This window comes from Colias croceus, chromosome 21 (genome assembly GCF_905220415.1).
Source record: "Colias croceus chromosome 21, ilColCroc2.1".
NCBI classification, from domain to species: Eukaryota; Metazoa; Arthropoda; class Insecta; order Lepidoptera; family Pieridae; genus Colias; species Colias croceus.
In genome coordinates, this window is record NC_059557.1 from 4,909,716 (window position 1) to 4,927,623 (window position 17,908).

The 17,908-nt window shown below is 37.8% G+C and overlaps 1 protein-coding gene and 2 pseudogenes across 1 annotated transcript; 1 reads left to right on the forward strand and 2 right to left on the reverse strand.

The window, feature by feature from the left end:
• Nucleotides 1-8,895: 8,895 nt before the first annotated feature.
• LOC123701561 (piggyBac transposable element-derived protein 4-like) lies at nucleotides 8,896-9,792 on the reverse strand. Its single transcript, XM_045649072.1, has one exon. It carries the CDS (start codon nucleotides 9,790-9,792, stop codon nucleotides 8,896-8,898), a length of 897 nt encoding a protein of 298 aa, XP_045505028.1.
• A 2,182-nt stretch (nucleotides 9,793-11,974) lies between these two features.
• LOC123701373 lies at nucleotides 11,975-16,571 on the forward strand (annotated as a pseudogene).
• Nucleotides 14,676-16,688, reverse strand: LOC123701374 (annotated as a pseudogene).
• Between the last annotated feature and the right edge of the window lie 1,220 nt (nucleotides 16,689-17,908).

The following is a 17,908-nucleotide window of genomic DNA, read 5'->3' on the forward strand; positions in this document are numbered from 1 at the left end:
GCTATAGTAAAACATTCCGGGAGCGTTTTGGCAGCCAATGCTTGACGGTGAATAACGCAGTGCGTCGTAATTGCGGAAGGATTTTTAGTTTTTATCAATGCTGCAAGACCAGAGCGAGAACCAAGCATAGCAGGAGCACCGTCAGTACAAAACCCGGCAAGCCTTTCCCACATAAGTCCATGTTCCTCCATATATTGGCTTATTGCATTCATAACATCTGCACCTTGCGACGTAGTTTTAAGTTCTTGAGAAAATAATAACTCTTCTTTAAACATTTTGTTGTCCTCCAAAAATCGAATAAATACAAGTAATTGACAGCATTGCGAAACATCGGTAGACTCATCACATTGTAATGCAAAATAAGGGCTGTTTTAAATCTTGTCAATAACTTGGTCTTCAATATCAGTTGACATTTTTTGAATACGCGACTTAATTGTGTCATTAGAAAGCGGTATTTCACGAATTTTCTTTTGAGCTTCCGCACCTTAAAGCTCTTCTGCAACTTTGAGCATACAGGGCTTTATTAAAGATTCGCCGATTGTGTGTGCTTTTTTCGATTTGGCAATCAATTTTGAAACTTCAAATGATGCAGATAATGTTTTTTCAGAGGTTTCATAACTTGTTCCACTGGGTCCAAGTTTCATTTTTTTAAGACTTGTTAGTTTGCCTTCAAAGAATTCTCGCGAACGGTTACAAAACTTCGGATGCACGGTCTTCAAATGACGTTCCAACTTTGCCGGTTTTAAAGCGTCGTTAGAAAGAACAGTTGCACATAAAACGCATTGTGGTCTAGTTTCTCCATTAATTTCTATTGAAGTAAAGCCCAGCTTAATATATTCGTCGTCATATTTTCTTTTTGGTGGCATTTTTCTGAAAACGAAGTTTTAGCGATAATATGGACAGGTATAAGATCTGATAATAAAAATGTGTTGTTTTGATAAGCTTTTATTTGTGAGGTCTATGGCCAGCTGTTGGAATGACGGTTAAAGTATCTACTGCTCAAGACGTATCAAATGAGCCCAAATACGACGGTATTATTAAGTAGGTACCTATATTTACATATACATCATAATCTGCTCAATTATACCAAGCAATTGCATTGTCACCGAAATGATATAATATTATGTATTCCCAACTTTGCCTCAATTGGTTGAGAATAACTGCTTTGAAATATTTAGTTGTAAGGTTTAGACCCGAACAAACAAACCTACCTACCTACACACAAACAATGCAAGTCAAATAAGGCTCGTTTTGACGTGACAACGTCTTATAAAACGATGGAGACCGGCTGCATGCACGAAAAAGGGTGACTCATCATAACGTTTGTAGCGTTCTGCGAGTGAGAGCGCGAAACAAGAGAAAGAGAGGCACGATTATAAAATTGTGCATTTATTTCATCTATGTTTTAATATTACGTTGTCACGTAAAACTATCTTATGTAAACCGACTTTAAATAAAACCGATTTTTTAATTGCTTATTAAAACCTAAACCTAGCCTACAAAAATACTGAATTGTGCATTATTTTCCGTTTTATATAAAATATTAAAAACTTCTTACCTACCTAATAAGAAACCTAGCAGATTTACAACGTGACGAAAATAAAGTAAAATTAGTAATCCGCAATAGCTAGTTGTGTGACATAAACCAAACAAATAATATTTATTTTACTTACCTGTAATCCTTCTAAATTTTCGGGTTGTCTGGCAGAAATCGCTTACAGCGATAAGACCGCCCTCTGTACATGTTATTACTTGTATGGCTCTTAGTTTATAATCCTGTATTAATTGTGCAATAAAGTATTTTTCATTCAATAAATCACTACCGCTCATTACAACGTCGACGCTACAAGGGACGATCGGCAACCCGCGCCGCTAAAACAAAGAACGAATGGAACGAAACCGGCACCCCCGCCCTCGTGCACCGCGTTTCGCCTTCGGACTCGTGCCGCGCGCGGCTCGCGTTGTTTCGACTCGACTCATGACGTCACGTCACATATTATTAGGATGGCTTCGCGGACCACTTGGAATGCCTCCAGGGACCACCTGTGGTCCGCGGACCACCGGTTATGAACCACTGACTTGGTCTAGATTCTAGACCAAGATGTCTATTACCGAAATATTGTGTCAAACATTCTCTCGCTATTTTTAAATGGTCTTCAACGACGACATCCCAAACAATGTTGCTAACCTATCATTGCTTTCACCAGTCCTTAATTTTGACATATAGGCCCCAAGAACTCTCCGCGGATGTCCGTGTCTCTCAGCTAAGCTGGGTGTTTCCAATAGCATACTATTAAATTGTTCAATAGTTAGTCCAGTCCAAAAATGAAGCTCATGGGCATCCAATCCAGTCACGGATTCAAACCTTAATCTAGGAGCATTCATGCCGCGAATTAACATTGTTTTCATGTCCGAAACAAGCTCAGCGTTGAAATAATTCGTCACGTTTACATTATCCAGTAATTCGTCCCAAATAATATTGGACAAATGGTCTTGACACAGTCGTGTACTAGGTGGAAAATATAAGCTGTAGTTACAAATGGCGAACAGTCTTATAGACGCGGGTATTCTCCTCAGATTTAGATTTTTGCAATGCCTATATAAAAAGGTTCGCGAATAATTAGGAGCTCTTACATACTCGGGGACGATGATTTCATTTGGTTGGGCGCCTTCAGCTGGACTGTTGACATCGACAAAAACTTTTTGTCAGGAAGGTCTTGTCGATTGACATCATTGTTGGCTCTTTGCCAGCATCTGTGACATACAGCCATGGTGTTATTGAAAATAACCTGGAATAAAAAAAATACATTTAATATCCTATCACAATAAATAAAGATATCGTAGGACTAGGTTGCAGTGCACACAGAATATCTACTTTCTTACGACGATGATATAATGCACACCCTACGTTATATTATTTTTACAATGATTATTGTAACTCATCGTAAGCACTGTTAGACAAAGAAAAAAATAACATTATTTACTAACCTCTATTAGTCCATTTTGAGAAATATAGTCAGCCACCGCTGCGCTGGTGAACTTTGTGGCAAAGAAAAAAAATATTTAACTACCGTCTTAACTCTTAGTAGGGCAAGACGCTACATAGAATCTACTTTTGGTATTATGTCTAATAAATTTGAAGTATTTCACAGGACTATGAGGACTTTATTGATTAACAGCATCAAAATAGTAAAAGCATGTTGTGTATTACATAACTTTATAAGAGTTAACTCAAAATTCAAACTCAAACTCAAACATTCATTTATTCAATTAGACTACTATTTAGTAGCACTTTCGAATCGTCATTACATAAGTATGTATTTTTAACATTTACCACCGATTCGGAAAGCAGTATCTATGGAGAAGAAAGTTCGTGATGGATATGATGTTATTGATACTATGTCAATTGTTGGTTTAGATAATGTTCTTACCTTGAGAGGCTTATTCGCTAACTACTTTATTTCACCAGAAGGTTCTTTGCCATGGCAAAACGAGAATAATATTTACTAAGAAATAGCATCTACACATCCCACGCTAATTGCGCATTCCCGCTAACGACGTGGAACGGACAACGACTGATTTTATTGTAATTCGTGTGGTCTCTTGTTTTAAATTGTCGTTTCTACATAAAACTTTTGTGTATGGACATTATTAAATGTGTAGGTACAATAAGTAGTGTTTGTGTATATTTTTCATCACCATCCAATAATAATAAACATAAACTATTTGCAACACTCATCATCTCATCATCATTCTGACCATATAAAGAGAACAACAATCTATCTCTTTCACATTCAATAAGTTCAACTCTATAATCTGATGTGCGACTGCTGCAGGTTGATGTACTTTGGCTCATCACGTCAGCGATGTTATATTGCTCAGTTTGACAGGACTCGTTGAGGGATTTCGAATCACTGTCATGTATGTAGATTTCCCATCATGACTTCAGATGTAATGTCATCATTTATAAATTGCATAAGTTGAAAGTATGGCCACGTGCTCTCTACTTCATCGCCACCGTCACCAGAGCGTGGCGTTAGGAATTTCTTTTTTTCTTTTCGATACTGATCACGCAGGTTCTTCCATTTCTTACGTAGTTGTTTTTCTGTAACAATAATGATATACTAATATACAAAAAAGAAGATTTGGATCTGTTTCCTGCATTAAATTATTTGTCTGTTATCTGGTGAAACATCAAAAGCATTCTGTCAATAGGGAAAGTGAATGGTTTTCTGGTTCATTTACGACTTGTGGACGCCTACGGCAGGATTACCTGGTTCTAAGGTCATCGGCCTTATTTGATAGGATGGTTCTCCAATATTTGGTGCATCCTGTTCGGTAATCGGTTTCACCAACACCGTCCGCTGACTCTTGAGCTGCTGCGAGATAGTCAGACTCAGTGAAAATATTTTTATTGAATGGGTAAATGCCACCAGCACTAAAGCCTTTCGCTGCAATTTCACCAGTCTGGCATTTTCGATAGGCTCTGCCAAACAAATCTGAAATGTCGTAGGCAGTAAGTGGTCTAATGTTTTCGCGCAGCCACATACGAATTTCCTCACTGTAATAAGTTTTCAGTGGGCCCATATATGCTGTATCCATGGGCTGGATCTTATGTGTGCAATGTGGGGGTAGGGAAATCAAAGTCACGTGATTTTTTATAGCTTTATCTTCGAGCTCGATATTCTTTCTATGACTGAAATGACCGTCAAATAAGAGAAGAACCGGTGAGGCTTCGGATGGCTTTACATAATCGATGAAATGTTCGAACCACTGCGTGAAAAAATTTGTCTTTATCCAGCCAGAAGGATGTACTCGGCCAATAGATCCTACAGGAGCACCTTTCATCAAAATTTCGCTCATATTTTTGCGCGGAAAAATCATCATGCCGGTTGCAGACCGAAAACTAAGCTATTCCAAGGCTAAGCCAAAATAAGCTAAGATAGAAAATAAATGGCGTGCACACAAAGAGCTAAGCCAAAGCTCAGTTAGTGTTGCGGAGTTCAATTAGACGGACGTCAGGCGCTTGCTATGAATATAATCGATGAAGAAACTTCCGATGATGAATACGTTACACATAGAAAAGGATGATTAATAATGACTTATTATTATTATAATATAAGAAAACGAAATTCAAGACCTTGGATATGTCAACACATTGAATCTCGGCACGCAAGTGGAGAGTTTAGAACTTTATTTTACGAATTAGATTAGATGATGAAAATTTTCAGTTATATTATCGTGTTACAAGAGTTCAGTTTTATGATTTGTTATCATTGAACTGAGATGCCTCCGGTATACACCCATCAGCATGGACATTTTTCCTTTTTCCTTGATTCTTGTTTGTAGACCACTATACTTTCCCGACATATTTAAAGCATTGTTGTAGCTTTGTCCTCTGCAATCTTTTATGGGAATGTCATGTATCTCTAAAAACATTTAAAATTGTCTCCGCTAAATACTTAGATTTATGCTCTTTAATAGGTATAAATTTCAATAACCTTTCAACAGGAACACAGTCTTTTACGTATCGAATGATGGAAGTTAGCTGGTCAATATGAGACAGACCGGGCGTACTGTCAACGCTAATGGAAAATATTTTGCTGATTTACTTCATTTCGTTCTTTTTAATTATGTCGGTGACGAGATCAATTTGAGGTCCCGATGCTTATAGTTTTATTTATTTATTTATTTAACATAATATTAATTCTTAGATGATATAATTTACATTGATGCAATCATAAACTCATTCAAGTTTTTCTGTGCGCCATAAGCCCACAAACCGCTACATATGTAGGTTATCATTTCCAATGTACCAGGGAGCATTCGCGATCTCTCTCAGTACTTTATTTCGGAATCGATAGAGTCATTTACTGAACTGTTATCTTTCTTCTTCAGATAATAATCTCAACTTTTTGGCAATTCTTTTAACGTGTAAGTCACATTCATCATCTTCCTGTGGCTGTCGAGCGCTTAATGTCGTTTTGAGTAAGAAATGAAGTGTCAAATGCCATAGTTCATAACTATAGATTTAATTGTGTTTGGAGACTTGGGAAGTTTCTGACCCGAAGAATTGAACAGGTCTCTGATATCTTTAGACGAGCAAAATACACGGAATGGTAAACCTTCTTTTGCCGCCATTCATGATATTCTGTTTTCCATAGAAGTATCTTCAGGTTCAGACAAATCGAAGTGATCAGTTATTTTTTGCCTCTTTTTGCTCGCTGGTGGCGCTGGTGCCGATGTTTCTGTTGATTCCGTGCTACCACTCGAAGTTGAGGTGGTTGCTGTACCTCCTTCCATGTTTTGAACAGTAGACGATGGCAATTGTCGTTGATTTAAGCCACGCGACCGTGTGAAGTTTATCATTTTCTCACTGCTTTCAAAACGTACTCTAATTTTATCACTTTTGAACATAAAATTTGTTGGTTAATTATTCAATGCACATGGTGTAGATCTGTTTCGATATTATAATTTTCCTTGATCTTTTTCTTTAATAAATTAACGAAGCCATTATTTACTCCTCCTGTCATGGAAGGAGCTCCATCGGTTGCAAAAGACGACATTTTTGTCACATTTAGATTATATTTTCTGCAAAAGTTCATAAACGGCATTCAATATATCCTCACCAGTTGTTGTATCGTGCAAAGGCACTAATTCCAGTAACTCTTCATAAACATTACTGAATCAACAGCACGTAAAAATACAGCAAGTTGTGCCACACCACACACATCAGTACTTTCGTCACAGGCAATAGAAAATGCAGTGAAAGTATCTGACTTAGTTTTTATCTGATCTACTATATTGCCAGCCAACTCAGTAGCTCTTTCAGCCACAGTATTTCGATACAAAGATATACTTTGAAAAGCCTTCACGCTTCCAGGACTAACGATTTCTGCGGCTCTTACGAGATATTCTTTTATAAATTCACCTTCAACAAAAGGTTTTTAGTGCTTTGCTATTAATTCCGGCAGTACAGGCCGCGTCACGTAAAAAGAGCGCTGGGAAAAAGTGGAGTGGGTAACTTTGCGCATGGGTACACTCGCGCACGCAAGTACTATACTAGGCCTATTGTTTTATTTTTTAACGATCTTTTCGCTCGCCGTTTCGTATATTGATTAATGCTAGGTACATTGATAAATAAATGTAATAGCAAATAGAACTAACACATGTTGAATGCAGTTTAAAATGTTTAATCTAGAATATTTAAAAAAATTAAAGTAAAGGGGAAACTCCTTCCATTAAAGGTACAAGTCCGAGACGGGCCGCAGACCGCAAACTGCAACCGCAAACTGCAAGCGACACCACTTGTTTCTATGAACATCTATGAAATTGATTCCAAGCGCGGCAACACTGCTGCCTGCAGACGCAACGCGCAGCGTGCGGCCGCGGCGCGCAGCGACCGCAGACTGCAGTATGCAAATGCCACCTGCGCGGAAGTGACAAACTATCTTTGTCTTTTTTGTTTATATCATTTAGACACGGTTCTGTGCATTGTGCAGCCACGGCATGCAGCCGCAGTTGGAATAGCGACCGCAGGCAGCATTGCGGTAACCGCAGCCGGTAGCCACAGTGTCGCCTGCGGTTGCAGTCTGCGGCCCGTCTCGGACTTGTACCTTATCGTCATGGGTGACGTGAAATCCAGATGAGGACGCGGTGTTGGTGCTAGAGGTGGCCATTTCATCATCGTCGCTTCCGTCACTTGAGCTCTCATCGTCATTTGACTCAGAATCATCATCCCCTACGTGAATAACAAATGTTTCTGTCATCATATCGACCATGATCGCTTTTACAGTAATCGGCCTCTATTTCCTTTACCTTGGTGCATAGCTTCGCCCATTCTGTTGCTCCCATTAAATTCACTTTGTCATTTACTAAGTCAGTTATCCGTGCAAGGTTCCAAGTTATATTCTTGCTGGCGACATATCCTTTAATTTGGGACCAGGCCATTTCGATGGGATTAAGATCAGGGTTATATGGAGGCAAACGAAGTACCGCATGGCCTGTTTCGTTCAATATAGCATCGATATTAAATTTCTTAAATTGTTCTTTATATTTTTTTATTAAGTTGTACAACTCCGGCTTTAGCATGGATTCATCAAATTTAATTTCTTTGTTGGAGCCAGGTTTGCATGTCTGCTTTCATAGTGTTGGACGTTGGTGCGGCATCGAGTTGTTTGTTATGATACGATGCATTGTCGACTACCACGACTGAATTAGGCGGTAAATTTAGTATTAGTTTAGTACGGAGCCACTGCTCGTAATTCTCCGAATTCATATTGTCGTGGTAGTCGCCGCTTTTTGTACCGGCTTTGATTGTCAGCAAAGCGTTCGGCACAAAACCCGCTTCTCCACCCGCGTGCACTATGACCAATCGGTTACCTGTAGACACGGAACATTTTGTTGCCACTGCGGTTCGTTTCATGCATTGTTTTAAATTATTAACTGAATTATTATCAGCTTCTCTCTTCATAGAACAATATGCATCATAAATAATTTTTCTCACTTTTCTGTGAAAGCCATTTCGTAATTAACCCTAGATAGATAACCATATTTCACTGTACACTAAAGATAACCATACGTCGACTCGACGTGCGAATGTTTGAGTGAGCATATTTTGGACTATGTATATTTTAGGTTTATGAATGTGATATTATGTGTTAATATATGTTATTTTATTATGAGTAAATGAAAAACATTACAGTTTATTTATATTTTTATTAGAAAAAAAGTTAAAGAACAAAACAAGGTACTTCTTACTTTAAAAAAACTTAAGCATTTAGGAAACTCTCCGTCAGTCTTATAATTTACAATGTAAACTTTTCAAAATCAGTTTTTTGTAATCTCTATAATATATAAAACCTAAATAAATAACAGTTTTTATTCATTTTGTCCTCAAAGGCACTTAGGACAGGCGCTGGACTTGTGCTCTCCACAAATGGGATTTTTGCAGCTGTCGCACATTGTCTTTGTCATCCTTCTAATTTTTGATGGACAAAAGGCACAATATTTTCTTTTCTTTGGCTCAGGTACATCTTCACGTTGTGTTGAAGGTTCGGCTTGTCTTTTAGGCAACATGCCACTAATTTTTTCTTTTATATTCGTCGGCAAAGTAAGCATTTGCTGCCTTGTCTCCATCCATGGGGTCATCAAGGTATTGCTGAGTTTCTTCATGAAATCTCTACGTCCCAATGGTTTTTCTTTCTTGGATAGGACATTGTCACAGTAAACAATGTATGAGTTTATAAATGACATATTCAAAATCCCATAAAACATAGCCATGGGCCACCTGTTTGTTTTGCGGCTGCATGACATCGTCGAGCACATTTGGTCGAAAGTGTCGACTCCCCCTTTTGTTTCATTATAAAAATGAATCATATTTGGCTTGCCGGTCGTAGGATGAACAGTGCCCTCTTCATCACACGATGATAGAACAAACACCATTTTGCTCGGCTTTGGTTTGTACGATACTAATGTCAAAGGCCCATCATAACAGAACATCGATGTTCCTACTCGCCTGGATTGCATCTTTTTCAGCTCGTCAGGTATTTCCCTTTTGTTTGACCTAATAGTGCCAACCAAGGTCAAGTTGTATGGCTGCCTTAGCAAGTTTTTTGCTAATGGAACTGATGTGAACCAATTATCACATGTGACATTTCTATTACTGCCATGAACTGCTTTTGTAAGTTCTTTTACATAAAATTCACCGAGTGGCAAGCCATTGGTTTGAGTGCATTTGCCTAGATATGGCATAGCATCAATCATGTATCGTGTAGCACTGTCACATGTCATTACGATTTTTATTCCGTATTTATTAGGTTTGTTGGGAATGTACATCGGAAAAGGGCACCGACCCCGGAAACCCAAAAGCTGTTCGTCGATGGTTACATAAGGATGTAATTGGATCGGCAGTGGTTTATGAAGATCTGCCATATTTTTCTAATTGGTACAAATGCGTCAGTAGCCCTTAGTTCTGGCCGCAATGATTTGTCGTCCATTCTCAAACACCTTATCAGAAAATCGAATCTATCTCTACTCATGGCAGCAACATATCTGTTTCCTGAATACGAACAATCAAATAGCTCATCCGTGGTCAAATGATTGTCTTTCATAGCAGCTGTTAGTGTCAATATGCCGAAAAGAGCCCGAATTTCGTCACAAGTTGTAGTTTTAAAGGTGGCTTTTACATCAGACCTTTGAATCTTCAGCTGGATTTCAGCGTTGGTCCATTTTGTTATCTCCTCCACAATATCATCAGTAATAAATATACTGAAACATTCAAAAGGCTCATAAAGGCATTTATTCATCCGAGTGGGACCCCTAGATGTCCGTATAATATTAGCAGATGATACTCTGCCACTTGTTCTGCCTTTAGTGGCCGTCCAACGATGATCGTTTTTGCCTCTAAGAATTTGACGCTGTGGCATGACAATACAACTCGGCATATTTGGCGAAGCTCTTTCAGGAGTTTCAGGGTCATTTTCAGAGACATCTTCAGTATTCAATGAGTTTACCACTGGTGGAGCACTCACCTCATAGTCTTCGGCATCACTCTGTACTTGTTCTTCTAATAAATTGTCTTCAGTTTCACTGTCCGACCCTTGAATCTCTTCATCGCTCGTTTAATGCAACAAACGGCCGATTTCTGCATCGTTTACACGATTTCGTGACGTCATTATGTTATTTTTATAGTGGCCTATAACAAGTAAAAAAACTAATAAAAACCATGTACATTTATTCTCAAAAAAGAAAATAACACATTTTCTCAAATGTCTAAAAACTGACACTAAAGATAACCATACGTCACTTCGACGTACGGTAGGTAAATATTGACGAAAGTATTGCACTTACCGAAGCGATACGGGTGTGTCCTGCAAGCTCCGACAGCCGACTGAGTTGGCAGGAACGGGCAGTTTAGTGACGCGAAAAACAAACGAGTTATATCGATTTTTCAAAATCGATTACGTCGTTTCGACGTAGGTTATCTATCTAGGGTTAAAAACTTTTGTGTGCGGTAGTACTTTGAGAACGAACCGCTAGCGCTCTTCTTACATGATGCCACCTGTACGAAGCTTGCTTGAACAGCAGATTCATTTTCCTGCTTTGGACGCGTAAACATAAGTTATTGATTCTTTAATCGTGATTTTAACTCATTTAATTTTACATCTCTAATTAATATCTTGAACTGGTCATACTTCGCATTATGCTGGTCATAGTGACGTTTAAAATTATATAACTTTGGGACACTGATGGTACTGTTACAAACCAAGCAGATAATTTTGTCTTTTACTTCGCAGCAAAAAAACTCCAACTCCCATTTTCTTGAAAAATACGATGTTCATCTGTGATTTTTCTCTTACTTCCGCAGTCCATTGCCACTTGAGTTTAAGTGCCTGTGTGAGAGCGTCAGTCATATTTGTTTTTCATCGTATTGATGTATTTTTAATTTTATATATTTTCTTATGTTTAGTATGCTTCTCTCCATGCTGCGTTGTGTTAAATTGTTCATTTGTTTTACTTTGTTTGTGAACTAATCGTTGAGTCATCAGTGTCTGAGCAGCATCCAGCAGTTTTTCTTGTTTACTTTGTATGGACATTTTCTGCTTCTTGGGCTGTGAACTTTTTCCAGAGTCCGCGGGCCCCTCTTTATCACATATTTCTGTATTTATAATTTGTGTCGATGATGTCGATGCTGATATATCTGGTGACGTAATGTTCCCTTTACTTTCTGTTTCAGATGCCTGCAACGCAAAGTGAATGGAAAGATAATGCTAAAATGTTTGAAGACAAGTGGCAATTCGATCACTGTGTTGGTGCAATAGATAGGAAACATATATACATAGAAAAGCCACCGAGGAATGGCACGTTATTCTATAACTATAAAGGCTTTTTAGTACAGTTCAGTTCGCCGTAGTAAATGCAATTTATGAGTTTATGTATGCGGTAGTACTGACATTAACGGAAGCGTCTCTGATGGCGGTGTCATAACTACATCACTGTATAATAAATTAAAGACAGATAAGTTACATCTACCACCATCGTGTACGTTACAGGGCACAAATATTTCAGTGCCCTACACGTTTTTGGGAGACTCAGCATTCGGCATTAATAGACACATTATGAAGCCATACCCATTTAAGAACATAACTCACGGATAATTTTTCTTACCTCATCCAAAGTATCCATTCCAGGGTGGCATGGCTCCGTCGTCCCCTCTAGAAATTGTAAGAGTAGGTAATACCATAACGCTGGTACATAGATGTCATTGGACCCCGATCCTGTTTGCTTGGAAGCATTCACCTGAAACACGTGAATTAATGTACCAATAGCGTGAGCTTAAAGCAATTTTTCATTTTTTTTAGTTTGTTCCTTCAATGAACAATATAAAACTTTGTAATATGTATTAAAAAATTGTAAATACAATTACCCAGTCAATGAATAGAGCACTTTACTAAAATTCCTTCTCAATCACGAGATATTTGTCTTTTTCTCATTTTCCCGCCAAAAGAGAGTTATAGGCTCATAATATTCTACATAATCTTACCTTCTTCAGCTCTCTTCCATACGTAGTACGAATATTCTCAAGTTTTTTCTTGAAGTCAGCCAGCGATGTATCTCTGCCGATCTCTTCATTAAAAATTTGCTCTAGCATTTTGAATGCCTCCTGTCTCATGTCGCGGTTGAAATAGTCTTTTTGTTTTTTGTCCCACAAATATGGTAAATCCTTTAATTTAATTTCTCTCCGTACGTCTGGTTGTCTGAAAGAAATCGCATTTGTTTGAATGTATTCCTAGGTTAAGTTTTATTGTAACTTTCAATAGCAAGCAATAAAGAATAAATAAATAAATAAATCTTTAAATAAATCAATGACTTTTGTCCACGCTTCTCGCTCATTTTCCTTCGCCATATTTTCGAAATAAAAAATAGTAGCCGAGCACGTCGTTTCGCCCGCAGCGACAATAGTAACCGCTAACACGTCGTATCGCCGCAGCGCTCGAGCGCAGACTGCACAAAAATCAGTCCTGATTTCGCTACACACGTCCTGACAACGCTCCCTGAGCCGATAATCGTCCCTGAATCGTGAGCTCGCCCGTACCGATTTAGGGACGAAAAAAATCCGGTACGATTTGCCTACACACCAGGCGATTTATGATACGACCTCCCCACCACTGTCCCGATATTGCCAGTGATTTTAGGGTCGTGTGTAGCCGCTTTAATACAATACCCGTAATACTATTTGCATCTAATGGACCTCTGTCTACTTTTGGTACATCAACCAAAACTGTGGAACCAACTAATACATCCTTGAATTTCTTCGAACAAGTTTCTTTCATTTTATCAGCAGATCTGTTTAAATTTTGTGAAGCATCTTCCCTTTGCTCTTTAATTTTCTCTTCTTTTTGATATAATAAGCATAGAACTCCCGACCCATATCCTTCTGCGCTTGTCGTAATGCTACATATTGCATGCACGGAATTTACGCAAATGTCACATGAATGTGCTCCTGTAGATTCTTGTCCACAAACTATACAAATCATTTCTGATACTCTCACAACCGATTCACTTTCTGATACAACAGGTGGTTCAACTGATAATTCATATTTTAAAATAAGTGAAGTCGAAGCATCTTCATTTGGTTCAATAGTTAGTTGTTCCTCAGGAGTTATAGCGTTGTTATCAATTGATTCAGTAGCTAATACGTTTTGCTGTTTAAAAGCTGATCCAAATCCTCTTTGATAACTAATGGTGCTCCCACATTGCCGTTATAAAATGTTTGTAAACATTTTATAACACCTGTTTTACACATTTACTAACAAATGTTAACAATTGTTGCATTTTGTTAGAAACTGTTACATGTTATAAGTGCTCCTACATTGATGGAAAATGTTTAAACATTTTATATTATTATAGTATTGACTCGCAGTTTGGTTTCGCCTTCTGAGGGCCGAGGACGTCTACACGAAAATGGAAGAAGATTTGCTCATTGGAATAGCTTTTATTTTTTGTTTAAAAAAGAAGAAAAAGCGCTCTTATTGGATGCGCCAAACGCTAAAAGCTAGAGGAAAATATAGTGCCACAGGCTATCTCAAAGATTTGGGTATTGACGGTTGCTTAAAAGATTTTATAAGAATGAACAGTTCCGAATTTGAATATCTACAAAATTTAATTGGGGCAAAAATAGGCAAACGAGACACTACATTTAGAAAATCTGTAAGTGTGACGGAAAGACTTGCGGTAACGTTAAGATTTTTGGCAACTGGTAGCAGTTATAAAAGTCTTGGAAATGTGTTCAAGTTGTCAGACCAAGTGATATCTATTATCGTACCAGAAGTGTGCGAGGCTCTCAATGAGGTTTTAAAGGAATACATACAGGTAAGTCAAACAACATTTTTAATTATTTTTTTATTTACTTTTAATATGATCTAATCTAATCATACTTTAGGTAGGTACCTACCTTACCTTACTAATAATCTAATATATAAAAATCAATGCCACTTTTCGTTGTAATTCCATAACTCGAGAACGGCTGAACCGATTTCGATAATTCTTTTTTTATTATATTCCTTGAAGTACGAGGATGGTTCTTATGTAGAGAAAACGTTAATATGTACCACGGGCGAAGCCGGGGCGGACCGCTAGTTTTTTTAATAATTAACAAACCAAACATGTATTTTTTAATTTTTGATTGATTCCAACAAATCGTTTAATGATTGGGTCGAATCTTGGCTTTATTTCGATAAATTAGACGGACTCTGTGTTCTTGCGCTGGTACGAGTATGTGTCCTGGAGTTATCCGAAGAACTGGTTTCAAATGAAGCCGAGGGACTCGGTGCGGTGTAGTATCCTCTCGAGCTACAGTCAGCATTATTTTCCGAAAAAGTGGATAGATTTGGTACAGAGTTGTATCCCCAGGAACTACTAGCGGTTGGGTCTGTGAAGGTTATTGGAAAATCATATTGTCCCATTGTCGCATTGTACAAAATATTGTTAATGTGATGTTGAGCAGTATTCTTAGCATGACTGTTTTTTATTTGTTTCAGTTTCATCGAGACATACTCTCCAAATGCGTCATTTTCATCCCTGCTTTTTCTAGATTCGTACATTCTTTGTAAAATATTTATAGCTTCTTGTTGTGTTGGATCTTGTTCTACTTCAGGCCGTCTTCTTTCCCGAAATGGTTTTGGGGTGGCGAAAGGCGTGCCCGTAGTTTCATCAGTGACAGTATTTCCTGTTTCGTTCAAACTGAGAGTGTTTTCTGAAGCAATTCTGTTTTCTTCGTTACCCTGAAAGAATAGAATTAAACGATAATTTCAAGTTATAGGCTCGTCAAATTAGCTAAAATTGTAAAAAAATCTATAACCGCGATTTTCTTTTTCTATTTACTTAACAACCCTTAACTGAAATCATATTTTTTTATAGTGTATTCTATTAATATTTCATACTTAATAAAAATATCCAATAAAATTTGTTAGAATAACGAGTTATAAATTTATTTTTCGCGCCTATTTCTTAATCTTCTATTTTTGTTCCAGATACCAACAACACCTTAAGAGTGGCTACACGTGACAAATTCATTTGAAGAAAAATGGAATTTCCCAAATTGCTTAAGAAGTATCCATGGAAAGCACGTAGCCATACAAAAGCCAATTGATAGCGGCAGTGAATATTACAACTATAAAGGATTTTACAGCGTTGTACTTTTAGCGATAGTGGACGCAGAATACAACTTTCTGTACGTGAATATTGGCTGCCAAAGACGCATAAGTGATGGCGGAGTTTTCGCAAATACAAAATTTCGAAATAAAATTAACGACAATAGTTTGAAAATACCCAGTGACAGTTCACTACCAGGCAGAAACAAACCTGTTCCTTATGTGTTCGTAACAGATGATGCGTTCCCTTTAGAAAAACACTTATTAAAACCTTTTCCAGGACCACAGGATAGCAATTCTAAGGAAAAAATCTTCAGTTATAGACTGAGTCGTGCGAGGAGAACAGTAGAGAACGCATTTGGGATTTTGTCAGCCAGATTTAGAGTTTTACGAACTACAATATTATTAGATCCAGAAAAAACTACTACTTTAATTATGACATGCGTGCTACTGCATAATTTTATAAGAAAAACTGAATCGAGCATGATTTACGCTCCATCTCAATACTATGATGGAGATGACATAGTAACTTGTACACGTATCGATGGACAATGGAGATTAGAACAGCAGCAATTAACACCACTTGAAGCATGTGAATCCCTGACAGATGATGGGAAAGAAATAAGAAAAGAATTCGCAGAATATTTTTCAAATGAGGGGTTTTTGGACTGGGCATCTAAATATTATTAAAAGACGTTAAAACTCAGCTGCAACCCTCCATCGACAGTTAAACTTGGAATATTTTTGCCTTTAAGGAACATGAGTTTTTTAAATGCAAACCATTTACTTGACTCATTAGCTCCTGCACCAGATTTATTAGATTTACATTCTCGGTTAAATTGACCTACGAGTGATCGAATCTTTTTTTCAATTACTTTTTTATCCATATTAAATTCACTGGCAATTTCCATCCAAGCATCGTGTTTTTTAATTTCGGTCTTTGTAGCTCTCTGACATCGTGTTCCATAGTACTTCTCTTGCTTGAAACATTTCAATCAGTTTGTAAACATCATCGTTATTCCAATTACCGGACATATTTTATTGCTTGGCGCACGCGCAACCACTAATACACACGCACAGCGATGCACGCTGACACAAAGGGACTGACAAGCGAGACACCACGCGCAGCGACCTGCGTACTCTAACCCCCACCGCACCGCACCGGTGTCCGTTTCAATGGAAAACCCGCACCGCCTATCCCGCCATCACCCTTATAAAATGTTTACAAACAAAAGATAACACATGTTTTATTTTGTTATAATTTGTTTTGTTATAAAATGTTTACTAACATTACTAAACATTTTCTAACATGAAAATTTATTTGTGAATTATGCTTCAGACAGCCGGAGGCCCCAAAAAAAACTACGAATTCACTTAGAAATACTTTAATATAAACTTATTACAATACGTCTTGCTCGATGCAAGTATTAACAATTAATGATTATAATGCTAATTGAATATAAAATGAAGACTTAAAATTACGTTGCGCCAATGGAATGTGCTACGTTCGTACAACCCGTTCCCGTGAGAATCGTTGACGCAGCAATGTCCTAGGGATCCGTTGGCGTAACTCCTCCCCCCGAAGACCAGCAACTATTTGAGCACGGTGTGATAAAATGTGGCTGGAAACTGTGGTCCTGGCGAAGATTCGGTACAATTTTGACTGTCTTGATCTTCCGTCTTTGTATTAGGGTCGTCTTGATTCTTCCAGCACGTAACGTTCTTATAACGGATTACTTTGTAAGTTGCGAAAAGTAGCAAAGTGCCCAAAAGGAATGTATAAATTGGGACAGTGGTATGGTATATCGTCGATGTATCCTTTTCTAGTTCAATCGGTGCTTACATCAGTACCTTAGTATGAATCTTATGCAGATCTTCCAAATTTATTGAATTCAACTTTACATGATTTTCAGGGCTGTGGTTGAAGTGTATTTCATTTAAGTCGATATTACTTATTTTCAGTGGTTGTCCTCGAATTCTATCTTGAACGTTATTGACTTTAAATTTATCTGATTCCAGGATAAAATTTTCAGGAACGGTTATGAGGAAGCTGCCATTAACAGTCATGAAATCGTCCTGTTTGCATTTTAGGTGTATTTTCGTCTGGTGTGGCATAGATAGGATGTAGTGTCTGTCATCCAGTCCTAGTATCATTTCTTGAGAAAGGAATACTTCCGTCATCCTGCATCCTTGGCCCAAGACTTGACTTTGAATAAAATCCTGTATGCAGTCTGCTTTCGTCTGGATCTGATTGG